Source organism: Liolophura sinensis, chromosome 1 (genome assembly GCF_032854445.1).
Source record: "Liolophura sinensis isolate JHLJ2023 chromosome 1, CUHK_Ljap_v2, whole genome shotgun sequence".
Classification (NCBI taxonomy): domain Eukaryota; kingdom Metazoa; phylum Mollusca; class Polyplacophora; order Chitonida; family Chitonidae; genus Liolophura; species Liolophura sinensis.
Window position 1 is genome coordinate 59,892,431 of NC_088295.1, and position 17,451 is coordinate 59,909,881.

At 38.4% G+C, this 17,451-nt stretch overlaps 1 protein-coding gene across 1 annotated transcript; it reads left to right on the plus strand.

The window, feature by feature from the left end:
• The first annotated feature begins 277 nt into the window (after positions 1 to 277).
• Positions 278 to 16,994, plus strand: LOC135476920 (1-acyl-sn-glycerol-3-phosphate acyltransferase gamma-like). Its single transcript, XM_064757069.1, has 9 exons — positions 278 to 419; positions 2,266 to 2,452; positions 3,448 to 3,617; positions 4,591 to 4,758; positions 7,427 to 7,580; positions 8,076 to 8,181; positions 9,967 to 10,045; positions 11,261 to 11,459; positions 13,029 to 16,994. Exons 2-9 carry the CDS (start codon positions 2,275 to 2,277, stop codon positions 13,130 to 13,132), a joined length of 1,158 nt encoding a protein of 385 aa, XP_064613139.1. The 5' UTR covers positions 278 to 419; positions 2,266 to 2,274; the 3' UTR covers positions 13,133 to 16,994.
• The last annotated feature ends 457 nt before the right edge of the window (positions 16,995 to 17,451 follow it).

Sequence of the window (17,451 nt, forward strand, 5' to 3'; positions counted from 1 at the left end):
ACATTGATATGGATGTAAGATAATAATCTACTGCTTTGCAAGACGCTTATTCGTTTCTAATGGAAACTTAATTTGCACCTAAACAACAAAAAAGGAGAAAGAAAATGCAGATATGTATACAGTCATGGTGTCAAACTTGCAGAAGTGCAAACACCACCATGTCGTGGTTGTAGTTAGGGTTGTCTAGATTTCTTAACGTTATAGATTCTTTGTAAAAAAAAGTGTTACGACATGCCACAAACGGAACTTATTGTCGTTGTTAGCGCCATCAAACACAGATTACGGTTGTTTGTTGGTGTGGACTTTGCCTTGGTCATACGTGGACCTGGCATAAGAGAACATTCTAGTGGAAACAGTTGTAACTAGTGATCGTACGTCTTTTGAAAATTACATATACTGCAACGGAGCTAACAAGAAAGGTAAAGTATTCAGAAATGCTGATAACTGTTGTCAGCATCTGACATGTGCAAGGATTACGGAATCTCACGTTGTTTGTGTCCAGACTACAAGTTCAACAGTGTAGACTTCAATAATGTTGGGCTGTGATGATATATGCGTGATCACAACTTTATAGAGCTATTTAGACTTAGATGTTTAGTACAATTTTCAGCCTTCAATATCGAAAAGCATTTTGGTGTTCAGAGCTCATTAGGACTGGTTGGGCTGGTGTCATAATAGGACCTATAAGAGATACGTGTTCCTGGGAGTTCCATGTGGGTGCGCTCGTGCATATGCTGGAAGTTGGGGTTAGAAAACGCTCAGTTTGCCTAACATGCGCGAAGCGGGTGTACCACCTGGGTTGTAACCCCAACTTCCACTATTTGCATTGGTGCTCCCACGCAGGACTCCCGGAAACTTGTATATCTCTCATAGGCCCTATAATGTGACTGGGTGGGGTGTCATGTCTGGTGTCATACTTCAGTGGTGGCAACACTTTAGAAGCAAAGACTCGCCCTGCCACAAAAAGACAGTGCATGTACACATACTTAATGACTCCTCATTGTCAGATGACTGAAAAAGTGTTGAGTACGATGTTAAACCCCAAGCATTGATTTATTCATGCGAAAAGCATTGAATGTCACAGATCAAATTTAGACAATCGGCTCATAACTAAGACTCGTTAAATAGGAGTGGGGCAGGATGTGGCATAGTGCTAAAGGTACTGGCCTGTCAATTGGTAAACACATGAAGTACGGGATCAGACTGGCCTTGAACGGGATTTGTTGATTTTCACAATTGCAGTGTTCGCATATGGTGATTATAAGTTTACACAGGCCATTTGTTAAAGCCCGCTTGTTTTTCATCAATTTTGTGTGCATATGTACATCACATGTGAGAATTTTCGTCAGTAACATGCCAAATGTCATTCGCTTAGCTCGGGCACCCAGACTTCATCTACCTATGTAAAGGACTGCCATCATATAAGCAAAAAACATTTGAGTATGTCACTGAACACCAGTTAAATAATTTTACCTGTTTATCTTGAATTTGAAATTGCCACTCTTGGTACGTACCATACTTCAGAGCCACAGCACACTTTCACCTCTGTCTAAACATGTATCATCTGTAGTTCTTAACTCTCACTTCACCCACACACTCAACTCTGCAACCAATATTTTGAAACATTTCAAGAGAATTATGAGGTGTAGAGAAATAATTTGCACAGTTTTATGAAGCTTGGATCTCTAGTGATACAGACAAATCATTTAAGCACCATTTTCACAATACTTGTAATGGTATACACAAATTCCAAAAATGTGCTCTGGAGGTCGAAAAAGTTGAAGATTCACACTAGCAGGTGATCACTGATGCTGTACACCAAACACTACATTGCCATAGTTTATAGATACTTGGGCTTATAAGTGTCCTGTCAAATCAATAATTAGTTCAACTCAAGGCACAAACCTCCCTATGATTTTGTTCATTGGGTCTTGGAGTATGGCTAAGTGACATAGTCGTGGTCAAGGTGGTTAGCATGCCAGCATGGCTCAGTGACTCAGGAGCCTCTCGCCAATGCGGTTTCTGTGAGTTCAAGTCCAGCTCATGCTGGCTTCCTTGCCGGGGTACGTGGGAAGGTCTCTTAGCACCATGCGGGTGGTTGTGGGTTTCCCCTGGGCTCTGCTCGGTTTCCTTCCACCTTAATGCTGTCCACCATAGTATAAGTGAAATATTCTTGAGTATCAAAATATCAATAAATACATGTTAATCAAATAAGTTACATGCACTGATTAAAGTCTTTACTTTATATTAGTGTCATTCTTTCAGAAGTTCAAAATGGGGGTGTGGGCTCAGATGAAAAAATGGTTCGTTCTACACTTGCTGATTGGCTATGTCTTCGTCGTGAGCGGTCTCATTGTCAACTTCCTCATGCTGTGTTCTTGTATCATCTGGCCATTTAACAAAGTATTGTACAGGAAAATCAACTGTCTGCTGGCTTACTCACATTGGTGCCGTAAGTACTTACCATATCTAGTAGATGTATAGAATACTGAATAGTAGGGCCATTTGTGTGATCTTACATGAAGTTTGTTGAAGATCACTTGCCTTCCACCAATATGACATGTGTCACCTATGGGGAAAGTTTGTCGCGTGCTAAAGGATGGTAGTGACTAGTTGATGGCCTAATGGTTAGAGTGTCTGCCTCCAAGTTGGGAGCCCTGGGGTCAAACCCAGGTCAGGTCATGCCAAAGGTTTTTAAAAATGGTACTTGTTGTTGCCTAAAGTTTTGCGTAGAGGTTAGAGCAAAGAAACAAGACTGGTTGGCCTGATATCCGTATAATTTGCATGATACTTCAAGGGCAGCAACAGTAGTTTGGCAGCATGGACTCACCATGCCACAAGATGACACAGTTTCTGTACCAACATCTAATGACTCCTCATTGTTCAGTACAACGTATAACCCCAAGTGTATATGCTAAAAGATGGTGGTTTAGTGGGGGTAGTTTTGTTTCGTACTCCTACAAAACTAGTGTCTGTTATATGAGTGAAATATTGTTGAGTATCCTCATTCGTCAACCATTTAGTATATGAAAGAGAAACTTTGAGAGCAGTTTATGAACATTTTGAATATGATTTTGGAGACAAAGCTACATTGGTTGGATTGGCCCAATTTCAAACAGTATAATTTTATCTGTCTACACAGAATAAGGCCAGCAGAATATGCTTGAACAAACATGTGAAAAGGTTAAAGAATTAGGGTATGGTGTTATACCCCAGTCAGATAAATCTGTAAATATAAAAACATTTAAGTGCAGTTCAAATCCAGGTTTGGCTAACGTGACTGATGGTTTTACAATTATGACTGAAACCTGGCCTCCATTCTACAAGAGAAATAGTCTTGTTAAATCCTAAATAACTAATAGAATAAAGTTTGATTAAGTTCCACCTTTCATGAAGTTAAACCTGTTATCACATTGATAATATTACAGCCTCTTGTTCCTGTTTTAGAGTTCACATTTCTCGCCCAGTGGTGGTCAGGAAGTGACTGTGAGCTGATTATCTCCCCTGAAGATGAGAAGTATGTAGGAAAGGAACACGCATTAATTATCATGAACCATAAGTACGACATTGACTGGCTGATGGGGTGGATTATTGCAGAAAGATATGCTATGTTAGGGGTAAGTATTAAATAATCTAGATATGTGGCTTGTAGTTAGATTAGGGCCTCATTACTTCAGATGGGTAATACAGCTCTGGCTTTCTGTAACGGTCAAGCCCTTGACCAGGAAATTTGTCAGGTAATTGGCGAGGGTCAGTAGTTTACTGACTCCTCAGTCGGGGCATTACAGTTTCCTTGACCGCTAGACGTTACTGCCATCATACAAGTGAAAATTTCTTTAGCGGTTTGAGGCAATTTTAGCGCCAGAATTGTTCCTTCATTCAGCAATTATTGGCCTTTATTTCATACATTATTTCCTTACTGATATCCCAAAACATGTTTAAGGGTATATTCTATACATTGATTCAGATCAGTATATCTGATGTCTTTTGTTTTTTAAATTTACATATGACAGAAATTAAATTTTTAAGGAAAGGGCAACAAATAATTTAGCCATAGTTATTTCAGAAGAGAGGTGGAAGCAGGCCTAAGTGGCAACAGCCATTTTGTTTGAAAAATGCGTGATCTTTATAAATCAGTTTTGAATCTGGTAGTCCTAGGGATACACTGTGTTAGAGAAGTACAATGATGTGTCAGCTTATATGGCTAGAAGGTGAAACAGAGTTCAAGAGACAGTAGTGGAAACAGCTGTGATCTTGGGTTACAGGTATAACGGACACCAGATTGGTGAAATAAAAAATTAATAACATAGCAGCTTTTTTGGCAATTTTCACAATTTTGCTTAATTTTAACTGCCATATCTTGGATTAGCAACATCACAAAGATGAAAAGGTGTGCATTTAACACTGTGAGGTACTTCATCTATTCATATACATTTAACCTTGTGTTGTCTTTTCTTTTATAGTTAAAGACAGCCTCAGTTTATCATCTCCCGTCCCCCCATATTCTCACGGCTGGTCTGCCTCTCTGACCGAAGATGGGTGGTTACTAAACACTGTGGGGCAAACTCACTACATTTTCTTTAATTGCAGGGCTCAAAAATTTATGGTAAGCAGATGCTGAGGTATGTGCCACTGATTGGCTGGGCCTGGTACTTCACAGAGAGCATTTTCCTGAAGCGGAACTGGGAGCACGACAGACAAGTCATCATGAGGGACCTAAAGAACCTGACCCACTTCCCTGTCAACTACTGGGTGACCGTGAGTGACAATTTTAGTATTCAGAAGTACTGTGTATGGCCTCTTGTTTTCGTCACCGATCAACAAGCTTTGCTTTCTTTATAGATATAATTCCTACTTGGTTTATTCATTCACTCTGAACAAATTTTTCAGTTTTCAAAAATTGACTATCACTTCTGTCTTTACTTTCCTTTTTGTTTCTATTGTTTTATTTTTTATTCGTTTACCTTTCATGGCTAATCGCTGGCTGAAGTGGACTTCTCACATTGGTCTTGAATGGCTTATCTCACTTTTCTTTTTGTTTATTTGACACGTACATTAGCTGCTTCACTAGAGTTTTAACGGTGAAGATGGAGCTCTGCAAATATACACAGTACTTGGGTGTTTTGGGCAGTGTGTAGGGCTTGGTGAGAGCTTCAGTACACACTGCATATTCATTATTGTGTTTGCTTATTTTGTTTCCTTTCTGTTTTTTTTTTTTGTTCTTTTTTTTTGTTTTTGTGCTCATGCATGCAAATTGATGTTCCCCTTCCACTTTCCTTGTACATGTACGTGTTCAGGCCTGGAAAAGCTCACAAAAGAATGAAACAAATGAATGGTATGCCTTTTCACAGTCATTTTGAGAATTTTGAAAAAAAGACTTCATGCATAATAACAATTTCTTCCAACAGTGTAAAAAAAATAAAAATGGTGCATGTGTAAGCCATTGTGACAAATTTTAAAAAAACAGCAAGAATTAAAGTTCTTGGTTGGTGTAGAACACACTCCTAAAATAAAACTTGCCTAAATGGTTTCCAGTCTTTTTTCTTTTGGTATGTCCTTTTTTTTATCCCCATGATATACTGTACTTCTTCCTCCCTCCCCCGTGGGGTACCGTCTTGATCACAAAACTTAACCAGCCCTCACCCGTCTTGATCACAGACTTAACCAGCCCTCACTCATCTTGATCACAAACTTAACCAGCCCTCACCCATCTTGATCACAGACTTAACCAGCCCTCGCCCGTCTTGATTACAAACTTAACCAGCCCTCACCCATCTTGATCACAAACTCAACCAGTGCTCACCCCTTTTGATCACAAACTGAACCAGCCCTCACAAACTTAACACCAACTTAGCCTGCCAGTTGCCATAACCTCGTGCTGGATCTGCTAAGTCAGAAATTTTGTCAGTTACATGGCCAGGTGTGATGGTTTTGCCTATTACTTGGCCAGGTGTGATGATTTGTCAGTTACTTGGCCAGGTGTGATGGTAATGTCAGTTACTCAGTTTGGTGTCTTGGTATCATCAGTTCCATCAAGATTTCCCGGTTTCCTCCCACCATAGTTCTGGCTGCCTTGATATAAGTGAAATATTCTTGAGTATGGCGTCAAACACCAATCAGATAAATATACAAATACATAAGAGTTTAATCAGTCATGGCATTTGTATTGTGTTTGCTTGGTGTTTGTGTGTAGAAGTGCTTGTTGTAAATTTTCAACCCCAATTTCCAACCCAGCTTTACCAAGTGTGTTTGACATTTTTGTAGCTTTTTATGCATTACCTATATTTCTTTTCTTTGCTTTCTTTGTGTGTTATGCGTGCACTGAGCATGTTTTTTTTGTTTTGTTTTTTTTTGAGCATGTAATTTTTGTCTGTGTTTACATCTACCTGCTTGAATGAAGTATGCCTGGCTTTTAGTTTACTGTGCGTATGTCAGCATTTCTTGTTCTAACTGGACTTTACTGCTTTTGTTTGACCCGCTTTTGTTTGACCTGCTTTTGTTTGACCAACTATTGTTTCCCTTGCTTTTGTTTGACCAACTTTTGTTTGACCTGCTTTTGTTTGACCAACTTTTGTTTGACCTGCTTTTGTTTGACCAACTTTTGTTTGAACAGCTTTTGTTTGACCTGCTTTTGTTTGACCAGCTTTTCTTTGACCTGCTTTTCTTTGACCTGCTTTATTAAAAAAGCAATTGGCTCATACAGCTTGTAAATCTGGTTCAGATGGATAGCATGGTTGTTGCCTTGATTGTGAAATATCTTAATGACAAGGGCACTATTTTAATGGCATTTCGCATTTGTCTGCTTGCTTGAAATCATCGGTTTTTGTATAAACTGAATTTATTGAATTGATTGCAAGGTTTGAAGGAAAAAAAAAAATTCTTTGAATATAAATGTTGTTGCAAATTTGGAAATCTAAAACCAAACAAAATTTTCTTCGCTACCTAACTTTCTTTTCCATGAAATGATTATAAATATTATGATGAAATTTATTCATCCTGTTTTCTCTTTTTTTACATAAACTTTCCTCCATGACTAAATTGCTCATTTTGCCTGATTGCTCATTTTGCCTGATTGCTCATTTTGCCTGATTGCTTATTTTGACGTTTGGTTGGAAAGCAGTATGGTATCCTACTGGTTAAAATGTAAATTTCAGCAACAAAACATATATTCTTGCCTCCTTTACAACCTTTTAAATGTCAATTTTAGAGGGTGAAATTTTGGATTATTTACTGTATGTTAAAACATACCTAATTCTTTGCACAAATTTGCACTCAGATTCTTTAGTTACATTTGCAACCTTTGGTTTTCATCGCTAATTTGAACCTTGTGACACATTTCCTGAATTGTCTGTTTCTCACACCTCACAGGCTTGTTCTCATGTTCTCATTGTTATCTGTGTATTTGACTGTGTTTGCTGGAGGATAGATCCTGCTATTTTGTGAGGGGACACGCTTCACTGAGGAGAAGCACAAGGGTAGTATGGAGGTGGCCAAACTGAAGGGTTACCCACTCCTGAAACACCATCTGTTGCCACGCTCTAAGGGATTTGTCTTAACTATGCATGGACTCAAAGGAAAACGTAAGACTTGGAAACAGATTCTGTGTAGCCTTAATCCAAAGCAACTTTGATCAGCAAAGTATAATTTCAGATGCAATTTGAAAACATTATTCGTTGGACTTAAATATACTGTTTATGTGTATATGAACATCACACAGAAATTCTATTTATAATCTTTCCAGATCAGATAACATTCCTCTAATTTGTGAAAAACATAAAGTCTAATCTGTGTTGACCCGTTCATCACTTTCTACTGTAATGGCCGGGCTGTTTAGAGAGTCCATCATTTACGTGTGAATGATGGTGATGTGTAATGATATTAATGATTTATTGGCTGTGTCAAGGGGCTGGATGAGTTGTTTGGTCAGTCTGTCCGTAAGAACATTACCTTTTTGGCAGGATTCTTGCAGCCAGTTGCAAATTTGTAGTGATTAATTAAATTCACAGTTTCGGTCTGTTGACTTGTTAAGTCTTCGGTACCTGTGTGTAGACTTGGGTGATTTTGCGTGGTTTCAGTTCCAGCCATATATGACTGTACAGTGGCCTTCAGGAAGGACGGAGCTGAACCAACCCTGATGAACATACTTGCCGGGAAAGCTTGTAAAGCAGAAATGCATGTCAGGTAGGATTGTCTGTCTTCTTCAAACTCTGATGGAAGCGGCAGATCCCGGGTCAATCCTAGGTCGAGTCACACCTAAGACCTTAAAAGAGAAAGTTGTAACTTCTTGGCTTGGCGTTCATCATGAAGGGGATAGGGCAACTACTGGCTGACCCGTATCAGTATAATGGCTCGGGCGGGGTGGCTTACTTGCCTTTGGTAAGGTGTCTCAGTGAAGCAGCACTGGATAAAAGAGCAGTGGAAATACGTCCTGCAGCAAGGAGGCACTCTAAGGATTCCTTCGTCGTCATATGACTGAAAAATTGTTAAGTACGACATTTAACCCCAAGCACTCACTCACTCAAATTCTGAGACCAGCTTTATGAAGCAATCAGAGTATTTTTGTTTACCATCCCCTTGTGATACAAGCTTAAAATAGTGCGAAATTGCACCGTACATAAACTTTTAGTATGCAAGGCCTAATCTTAATCTAAGAGTCCAACACCTAGGAACGGCCTTTCCTAATTTAGGCCTATATCTAGCCTTTTTAGGCAAAATAAGCCAAAAATGACTAAAATTATTGTCGTACAATTTTTCGTTATATGACAATGACACTCAGCCAGCATATAAAGTGCTGTCTGAAAGCAAATTGTGGTCTTAAAGTAGGGCCTCATATGTTCTTCGTGTATACCCGCAAAAGTCCCAAGATGGACAGTTGTTTTATGTGACTGTGGAGTGTGCAATGTAAACTGTGTTTCCACCCACATGTGCTTGCATTCGTGATAGCTCATGCAATTCTTCAAGACATACGCCATAGTTTTTATGGCCTGCACAATGACAGCTGCGTCTACATGTACAGGAATGATTCTACTACCCCATCAGTCTACCCCAGCAATAATTTCACGTATGATGCTTTATAAATGGTACATATTCCATTGGCAGTGCGCAAACGTGTGCGTTAGACAACTGTGCTGAGTCTGCGGAGACACTTCTTCTAGACTTATCGGACAAGTAATCAGTAATGCAATCTCATATAAGTGGAAACACTGCATTACTGTGATGGCCTGACTAGCCTGGGCTGTCCAATTAAGTTGGGTTGTGTCAGATGGCATTGATTTTTAAATGTGACAAAAGCTTCAGTAGTTCAAGGGTACACCCATTACAATTTCAAAGTATTTACATGTATTTCTTAGCAAACTTTTAATATTGTTTTTAGTAAGATTTTTGATTTTTGTTCAAGTCATTGTTTGGACTGGGTATGAAGGAAATATTTAAATTACCCTAAATCTTTGACCTTTTCAACCAACAACTGTGAACAATATTTTGAAACCTCTTGAGAGAATTATACGAGGTAAAGAAATAATCTGCACAGCGTTATTTGACTTGCATCTTCAGTGACAAAAAAAAAAAATCATTTTTGGTGTCATTTTCATAATGATAGTATTCATAAATTGCACTGAAAAAAATGGCTGTGGAGGTTGAAAAGGTTGAAGATTTACAGTACATGTACATTACTATAATGGAGTTTGTGGGAGCGGGACAGTTGTGAGGTGTGCAACCATGAGGCACACAAGGTATGGGTTCAATCCCGATCTAGGACAGGGAAGTTTCAAATTTGTCTAAGGCCACTTGTCTTCCACCAGTAAGGTGTTCAAGTCTTAGGTCTGGCAGTCCAGTTTCCTCCACTCATAAAACTGCGTGCAGTTGTATCAGTGAAAAATTCCTCAGGCATACTGCCCAACAATGAACCAATAATTGAATTAGTATAATAAAGCTTGTTTTTTTTTTTTATTTATTTTATGTATTAAGGAGAATAAGGACAGAAGATGTTCCCACGACAACAGATGAGGAGTGTGCTGATTGGTTGAGGAAGTTTTATAAACATAAAGTAAGTGTTTTAATGGATTTCTTTTCAGTTGTTTATTGTATTCTAACTCGAGGGATACACGAATTGAACTATAAAACAAAGATTATGTTTCTATGCCAAATGAAGAAAATAATGCCCCGGAATTTTTGTTAAAAAAGTTTTATTTTTGGAGTAGTTTTATGCCTGGTAATTACACTTGTATATTATGCATATTTTCTGTCAATGATCAGATTTTTTCACAAATTACTTCATTGATCGTGCTCAGAACTCAGTGAACACCCCCGAAGTGAAGCCCGGTGAATCGGTCGCTACAGTGGGGGCAATGTGACATGTACACAGATACTACATGGCTTCTGGCCAGCTTAGCACCACGCTCCGCACCCCTACACCTGCCCCCATTTGATCTGTTCCCCACACCTCCGCCCCCATTTGTCCAGACCCATCTGTCCCCCACAGAGTCCTTCTTGAACAGGGATCATCATTGATGTCACGGCTGCAAGCTTCTCAATTTCCAGACAGACTCCTGGGGCCTTAAGAAAACTGTACTTTGAAGCCGTTTTTCCCGTCCAAAGTGAAAATTGAAAAATTTGAACTGTTATATGCTATTACATATGATAATCAGCACATTAAGAAATAAAACCAAAGCATTTCATCTATCCTTTATGTTAATGTGGGTTGTATAGCAATAATAGTGAACATGGCCTAAGTCAGAAATCCGGAAAATAAACAGAATCATCACTAACTGCCTAGTAGTTGAGAGAGAAGATCATGTGTTAAAACAGCTATGTCTGTTTATGTCATAGAGGAATATCCACTAGCTGTTTCCTGATACCCATATTTATTTATTTAACGTCCTTTTATGCTCAAAATTATTCAATTTAAATGATAGTTGTGACTTTCATTGTGATCAGAGTCTCAAGACAAAACCACTGCAGACATCTAGAAACATGTTAAAGACTTTAAAAAAGATTTAATTCTTAATGTGACCTATCAACAGTAACAATATTGGATTGCTAAACCAGTATAAGAACACTCTCATTATGTGAACTTTTAGAGACAAGAAACTTAGTTTTTCAGCAGAATATCGTCCTGCTTTCCAAACAAACTTCAAACGACCATTTTAAGATCAGTAGATATCTCAGAATTTGGGAGAACAGGGATTTTAGTCATGGCAGAAATATTAGGATGTGTGCAGTGTGTGGAATGTTTGATTAAAACGTTTCTTGTTGATTGCAGGATGATGTGTACGAGTCATTTGTCCAGAAGGGTTACATTGAAGGTAACCGACACCGCCAGCCACGGCGTTACAGGGACCTGCTCATGTGGCTGTTCTGGGCAGTGATCCTGTGTGTGCCACTGTTCTCATACCTGGGCAAAGTCTTCCTCTCGGGGACCCTCACTCAACAACTTACACTATTGGTTATTGTAGCTGTAGGTGAGTACTAGGGGTTTGGTAGGAGTGGTAGAACAAGTATTACAGGTGTACAAATTGTTACCTGTACTGGACAGTGATCCTGTGTGTGCCACTGTTCTCATACCTGGGCAAAGTCTTCCTCTCGGGGACCCTCACTCAACAACTTACGCTATTGGTTATTGTAGCTGTAGGTGAGTACTAGGGGTTTGGTAGGAGTGGTAGAACAAGTATTACAGGTGTACAAATTGTTACCTGTACTGGGCAGTGATCCTGTATGTGCCACTGTTCTCATACCTGGGCAAAGTCTTCCTCTCGGGGACCCTCACTCAACAACTTACACTATTGGCTATTGTATCTGTAGGTGATTACTACAGTTGTACAAATTTAATGCAATAAAGGTGGGCTGGTATTAAGCTGGTTTTAGCACTCTTTTTGTACAAAGTACAGTGTGAGCTTATGTCATATCCTCACGAAAGCAATGTTAAAAGGTAAACGTTAAAGGTGTTATCTGAAGAAGTCCCGCATGTTTCAGGCTCAGATTTTGCATATATGTAATGGACAGTGGCATCAGGGGAATATTTCCATTGTTCGTGTCCTTTGTGCATGCAAATTATAAATTACATGCCAGTTTGTTTTGTTCATTGAAATCCTCACTAAGGCTGATGTCTCATGAGTACTTCATGTGTTGAGCTGGAGTTTTTTTGTAACTATCCATAATGATTCCTCATGACTTCCTCATGGCCTGTGGATTGTGAGGTATTTGATATGGTAGGATAGCTCCCATTGTGATCTGTTATCAGTGATTAACTTGGATAGCTTCCATTGAGATCTGTTATCAATGATTAAATTGGATAGCTCCCATTGAGATCTGTTATCAGTGATTAACTTGGATAGCTCCCATTGAGATCTGTTATCAGTGATTAACTTGGATAGCTCCCATTGAGATCTGTTATCAGTGATTAACTTGGATAGCTTCCATTGAGATCTGTTATCAGTGATTAAATTGGATAGCTCCCATTGAGATCTGTTATCAGTGATTAACTTGGATAGCTCCCATTGAGATCTGTTATCAGTGATTAAATTGGATAGCTCCCATTGAGATCTGTTATCAGTGATTAACTTGGATAGCTCCCATTGAGATCTGTTATCAGTGATTAAATTGGATAGCTCCCATTGAGATCTGTTATCAGTGATTAACTTGGATAGCTCCCATTGAGATCTGTTATCAGTGATTAACTTGGATAGCTTCCATTGAGATCTGTTATCAGTGATTAAATTGGATAGCTTCCATTGAGATCTGTTATCAGTGATTAACTTGGATAGCTTCCTTTGAGATCTGTTATCAGTGATTAACTTGGATAGCTCCCATTGAGATCTGTTATCAGTGATTAACTTGGATAGCTCCCATTGAGATCTGTTATCAGTGATTAACTTGGATAGCTCCCATTGAGATCTGTTATCAGTGATTAACTTGGATAGCTCCCATTTTGATCTGTTATCAGTGATTAACTTGGCACCTTAAATACGTCAAAATCAGGTGTTGAAGATGTGTTTTGACAGTCACATGATTTTGTGTTTTTCTTAATTCAGCTTCCATAGGAGTACGAGCAATGATCGGAGTGACAGAGATACACCGTGGGTCAGGCTACGGCAAAGCTAAAATTCAAGAAAACGGCTCAAAGAAAACATCATGAGTTCAATCATCATCAGGGATAGTTCATTAAGATATAGATAGATAGATTTTTAACAGTATATTTTTATGCATAACCTTTATGGCCATGAGAATTTTATACACATCTACATTTTGTGTGACAGTCCGTCATAATATATTTACATTTGTGTGGAATCAATTGTTCATGACTGGAAGACCTGTTAAACAAGCGCAAAAATTTATGTACAGACTGATCGAAAAATGACTACATTATCTGTGCGTGCTGTGTATTATGGGATATGAAGTGGAGCATAGCTGGATTGCAAGATTTGAGCGCTATACACAGAATATCAGATGTCAAACTGTTTTCATCAATTAGCCCACTTTTCTGTCCAAGAATAAAGTTTGTCCATTCAGGACTCGGGACGGGAAAAAGTGTTGGGATGAGATTCATAATAATCTTTTCTCCTACTTTTTGATGCTGAAATGGCGATGGATGACATATTTATTTCTTTTAAGACTTAACGAGTCTCTAATAGGGATTCCACTCAATTTTATTGCCTTATTGCTGATCAAAATCATGGAAACCTGAGTTTCACAAACTATTTACTGAACAAATGGAAAATTGCATTTTCAGGTGTTTGTCATATCCAACAAAGAATTTACCTTTTAAGCTGAAAGGTCATACATGTATCAGCTTTCCCCACTTCATACCCCACAATGCATTGTAAATTTAGACAGGAAGTGTCATTGTATTACAAAGTCAGGGACTAATTCGATGAGGGAGGAATTCAGTACAGGAGAACGTGTATGTATCTTCATATAGGATATTAAAACGCTGAAAACAGGCTGGAGACATGAAAATGTGGTTTTTGTTTGCTGTAGGCTATTTCAAGATGTTCACAGTAGAGTTACCAAAGCCCTATACATGTAGCTCTTTTTGGGGACTTTTCCCTTTCTGTGTGTCCAGAATTAGCAATGGTACACCGATCAGGTTAAATCAAGGCAATGTTCTGGATCAGTCAATAGTTCAAATCCAAAAATCAGTTTATATGGGCTCACAGATAGGGGTAGGATATTGAATAAAATTATCTCATTTTGGAGTTTCCCAAGAAAATGCCTCCAGTTTTACTGATTAAAGGAAAAAAATGCTTAGGTGCTTTTAGGTAAATCTTTACTCTCTTTTATTTTTGTAATGGAAATCATGTATACGTGAATGTGTAAACGTTGACTGAAGTTCGGCTTACATTCACGTAAGATGACACCAATGAGTAAGAAGATGATTGTGTGTATACATAGACTAGTGTACAATCATACCATTAGAACCTGTACAAAATGGGAGTACTTTGATGAATAAGTGCCATGAAAATAATGACTGTTTTATTGTAAAATGAGTTGTTTTGTGCAATTGAGTAGATTTAGTGTCCACGTCCTCATTTACCCACAAGCATTCGTTAAAAGAATCAAATGTTGTTATTGGTGTAGGCAGCTAGAAGCGGAACCTTCTTTTCAGTTTTCTGTGTCTCTCATGCGACACTGAAAGTCTTCTCTATGCATGTGCGAGTGCAGCATCAAAGACAAATTTTGTTGGTTTAGTTCAGCGGAAATCCTGGAGAAAATGCAATTTTCTTTCTTATTTCTGACATCACCCTTTTTGCTTTTAATTGAAATTGTGGATATACTCGTTAATTCTTTATCTAATGTTTGATGATACCTATATCCTTTAGTTTATCTGTATAGAATTTCTAGTCCTTGAAGTGGAAGCAGTATATTGACCGGCCATATGTTGGTCAGTCTTAATTGTGGGGCCTACCGTATAACATTCAGATACATTTACCATTTGTACAGGATAATTTTATCAGGTGTTATTTTATTTCGAAATCTTGCCATGTTTTCCCCAAGTTTCCTTCCAGCATAATGCTGGCAGTCGTATAAGTGAAATATTCTTGAGTATGGCATAAAACACCAATCAAATGAATAAAATAAATAAATCCAGGGTTAAAATAACAGTCTGCATGTTACAAAACTCTAGTCTGCATATATACTCTGCAATTTTTTTGTTTATGAGAAGTGTATTTTGTTGTATGTATATACCATTTAAGCATGTTGGTGATAAACCAAGTCATAAAAAATAGGGTAAGTCACCTGATTCGTATATCATTAGAGAAAGGGATTAAAATTTGTGCAGCATAGTAATCCATATTTTCATGAAGGCTGCTTTACAGTTTAACACTTGACCGTTCCACACAGCATATACAGACCGGTGATTTTAACGATTACAAAATGGAAGGACGCCTAGTCCGTTAAATCAGTGCTTTTTTGTATATAGATCATGAATCTCTTTATTATTAGGAATAATTCAATTTAAATTGTGCTGTCTGTAGGTTTTTAGTTTGCTGTAGTGGAAGTACTAGGTGATTTTTTGTTTTAGCATTCACTCATTTATGGCGCTTACGATTATGCGGAAACGTCGGTGTCGCTCGCCCATAAGTACCAATCACAACAGAAATTGCTATTAACCTCACACGATTGGCTACGCTACCCTTGGGACATGTGTTTCCGGTTAATGGGAAGGGTTCTATATGTAACGTGATATGTCACGTGGACTGCTGGTCCACCGGGACAAAATGTTGTCTACCTGTTTAAAGTGTGCTTCACTGTTGGTATGTAACATAGCCCAAACCGAAAAGGTCAGCGTGCTTGTAAATATTCACTGTGATAACGTATTTCATACCTGTACACGTTTATTTTTACAAACTAAACCGCAGAAAAATTCCCTTTGTACTGTATAAAATTGTGACTGAACGATCTCGGAATTTTTTCCCTTGTTTGGTTGATTAAAGTTAAATGTTAGATCAAAATGTTCAGGTAGACACAGACGCAGGTTCAAACTAAGTAGGCCTACTCTACAGACGACAGGTTATTGGAAACAAGGTTGTGAGCTGGAATCTGATTCGGTAAGATAACGGCTTCAAGTCGAGATTTGTCATGTACTTGATAAGGGTCGGTAGTTTTCCCCTGTTTTGACCACCCACAGACCCACCCGTTGTCATGTGTTGAGTACAGCATAAAAGACATCATTAAATCTATGCCAGTTCTGTTCCATTCTTTCCAGCTTGGCTTTCAGAAATACAGTGTGGAACCTAAGCTGGGAACATGGCCAACCGATCTCAGAGCTACATTAAATCGTACATTTAGGTCATGCTCAAACTTTGAGAGGTGAGCAAATCGAAATAACCAGATAGGTTTTTAATTTGTCCAACGTAACGGATACATGGGCGCCCAATATGCATGTGAATAAGAAACGCGATTTGCCTGATGTTTAAACTTTTGATATTGGTGTTGTGAGTTCTAGTTACGTATAATTGAAACCCTCGCGTCAGACAAAAAAAGGTGCATCTGGGGTAGGATAAAGCAGTTTTTGAGAGTGGAACAATTAGAAACTTACCAATGATTAATAGTTATTTGCGCCTGCTTGAAGGCCGTCATAATACTTATTAATTATTGTTTTCCCCGTCGTTATTATGTCAGATTTGTTATTCCTTCATGATTTTATATTTATACCCTACATCTGTATATCTGAACGGACAACTGTATGTCTTGTGACATGTAAAGGCATGTCTGTGTATAATCATGGTGGAATCCGTTCTTTATTCTTGAACATATTTGGAAAAAGTGTATATCCGTACCAAGATATAGACAGTATGTGTTAAAATGCTTTTCTTGATTGCCAATTGACATAAAATTACAAGAATCTTTGTCCTTGTCTCGTGATGTCTTTATGGCTTGTGCGATTCCAGTGGTTTAATTTGCGAGTAATTTGTTTCCAGGAACTATAAGTTTAATTTTGTGCGAATGAAATTAAATTGAATGGGTAATGATTCACCAATAAAGATTGTTAATATGCGATTAGTTTTGATTTCAAGTGAAATGACTTTTACATATGCTGTGACTGGGTGAAGTGTTTGGTGTTTGCAACACCTTCTTATGGGAAATATATTAAAGGTACGATACAGGTCATGTAATGCAAAATTCCGGTTCTCAACGTGAATTAACTTCCTGAAGTTTATTTTTAAGATCATTCGACTTCCACAAAAAATGGCATACATATCCAATGAGTTGCGAAAGTTGGTCCGGTTGTTTCAGAGGTCGTTGGTTTTCTTCGATTTCCCCCATTCACGAAAGTGAGTGAAATACCATGAATCAACCGGTCGGAATCTGACAATTTTAAATGGATCTAAGCGTCGAAACGGACATTCGCATACCAGCCGTGAGCCACATGGACGTTCCACGTCAATGCTCGCAAAGACAATTCCCAAAAGGACGTTTAACACAAACCACCATTAAGAAATTAGGACAGAA

Excerpts from the sequence above, each read along its gene's own strand:
- LOC135476920 (XM_064757069.1), top strand. The coding sequence starts at position 2,275 with ATGGGGGTGTGGGCTCAGATGAAAAAATGGTTCGTTCTACACTTGCTG. Across the intron at positions 3,618-4,590 it reads AAAGATATGCTATGTTAGGG|GGCTCAAAAATTTATGGTAA; the intron begins GTAAGTATTAAA and ends CTTTAATTGCAG. Across the intron at positions 8,182-9,966 it reads AAAGCAGAAATGCATGTCAG|GAGAATAAGGACAGAAGATG; the intron begins GTAGGATTGTCT and ends TTATGTATTAAG.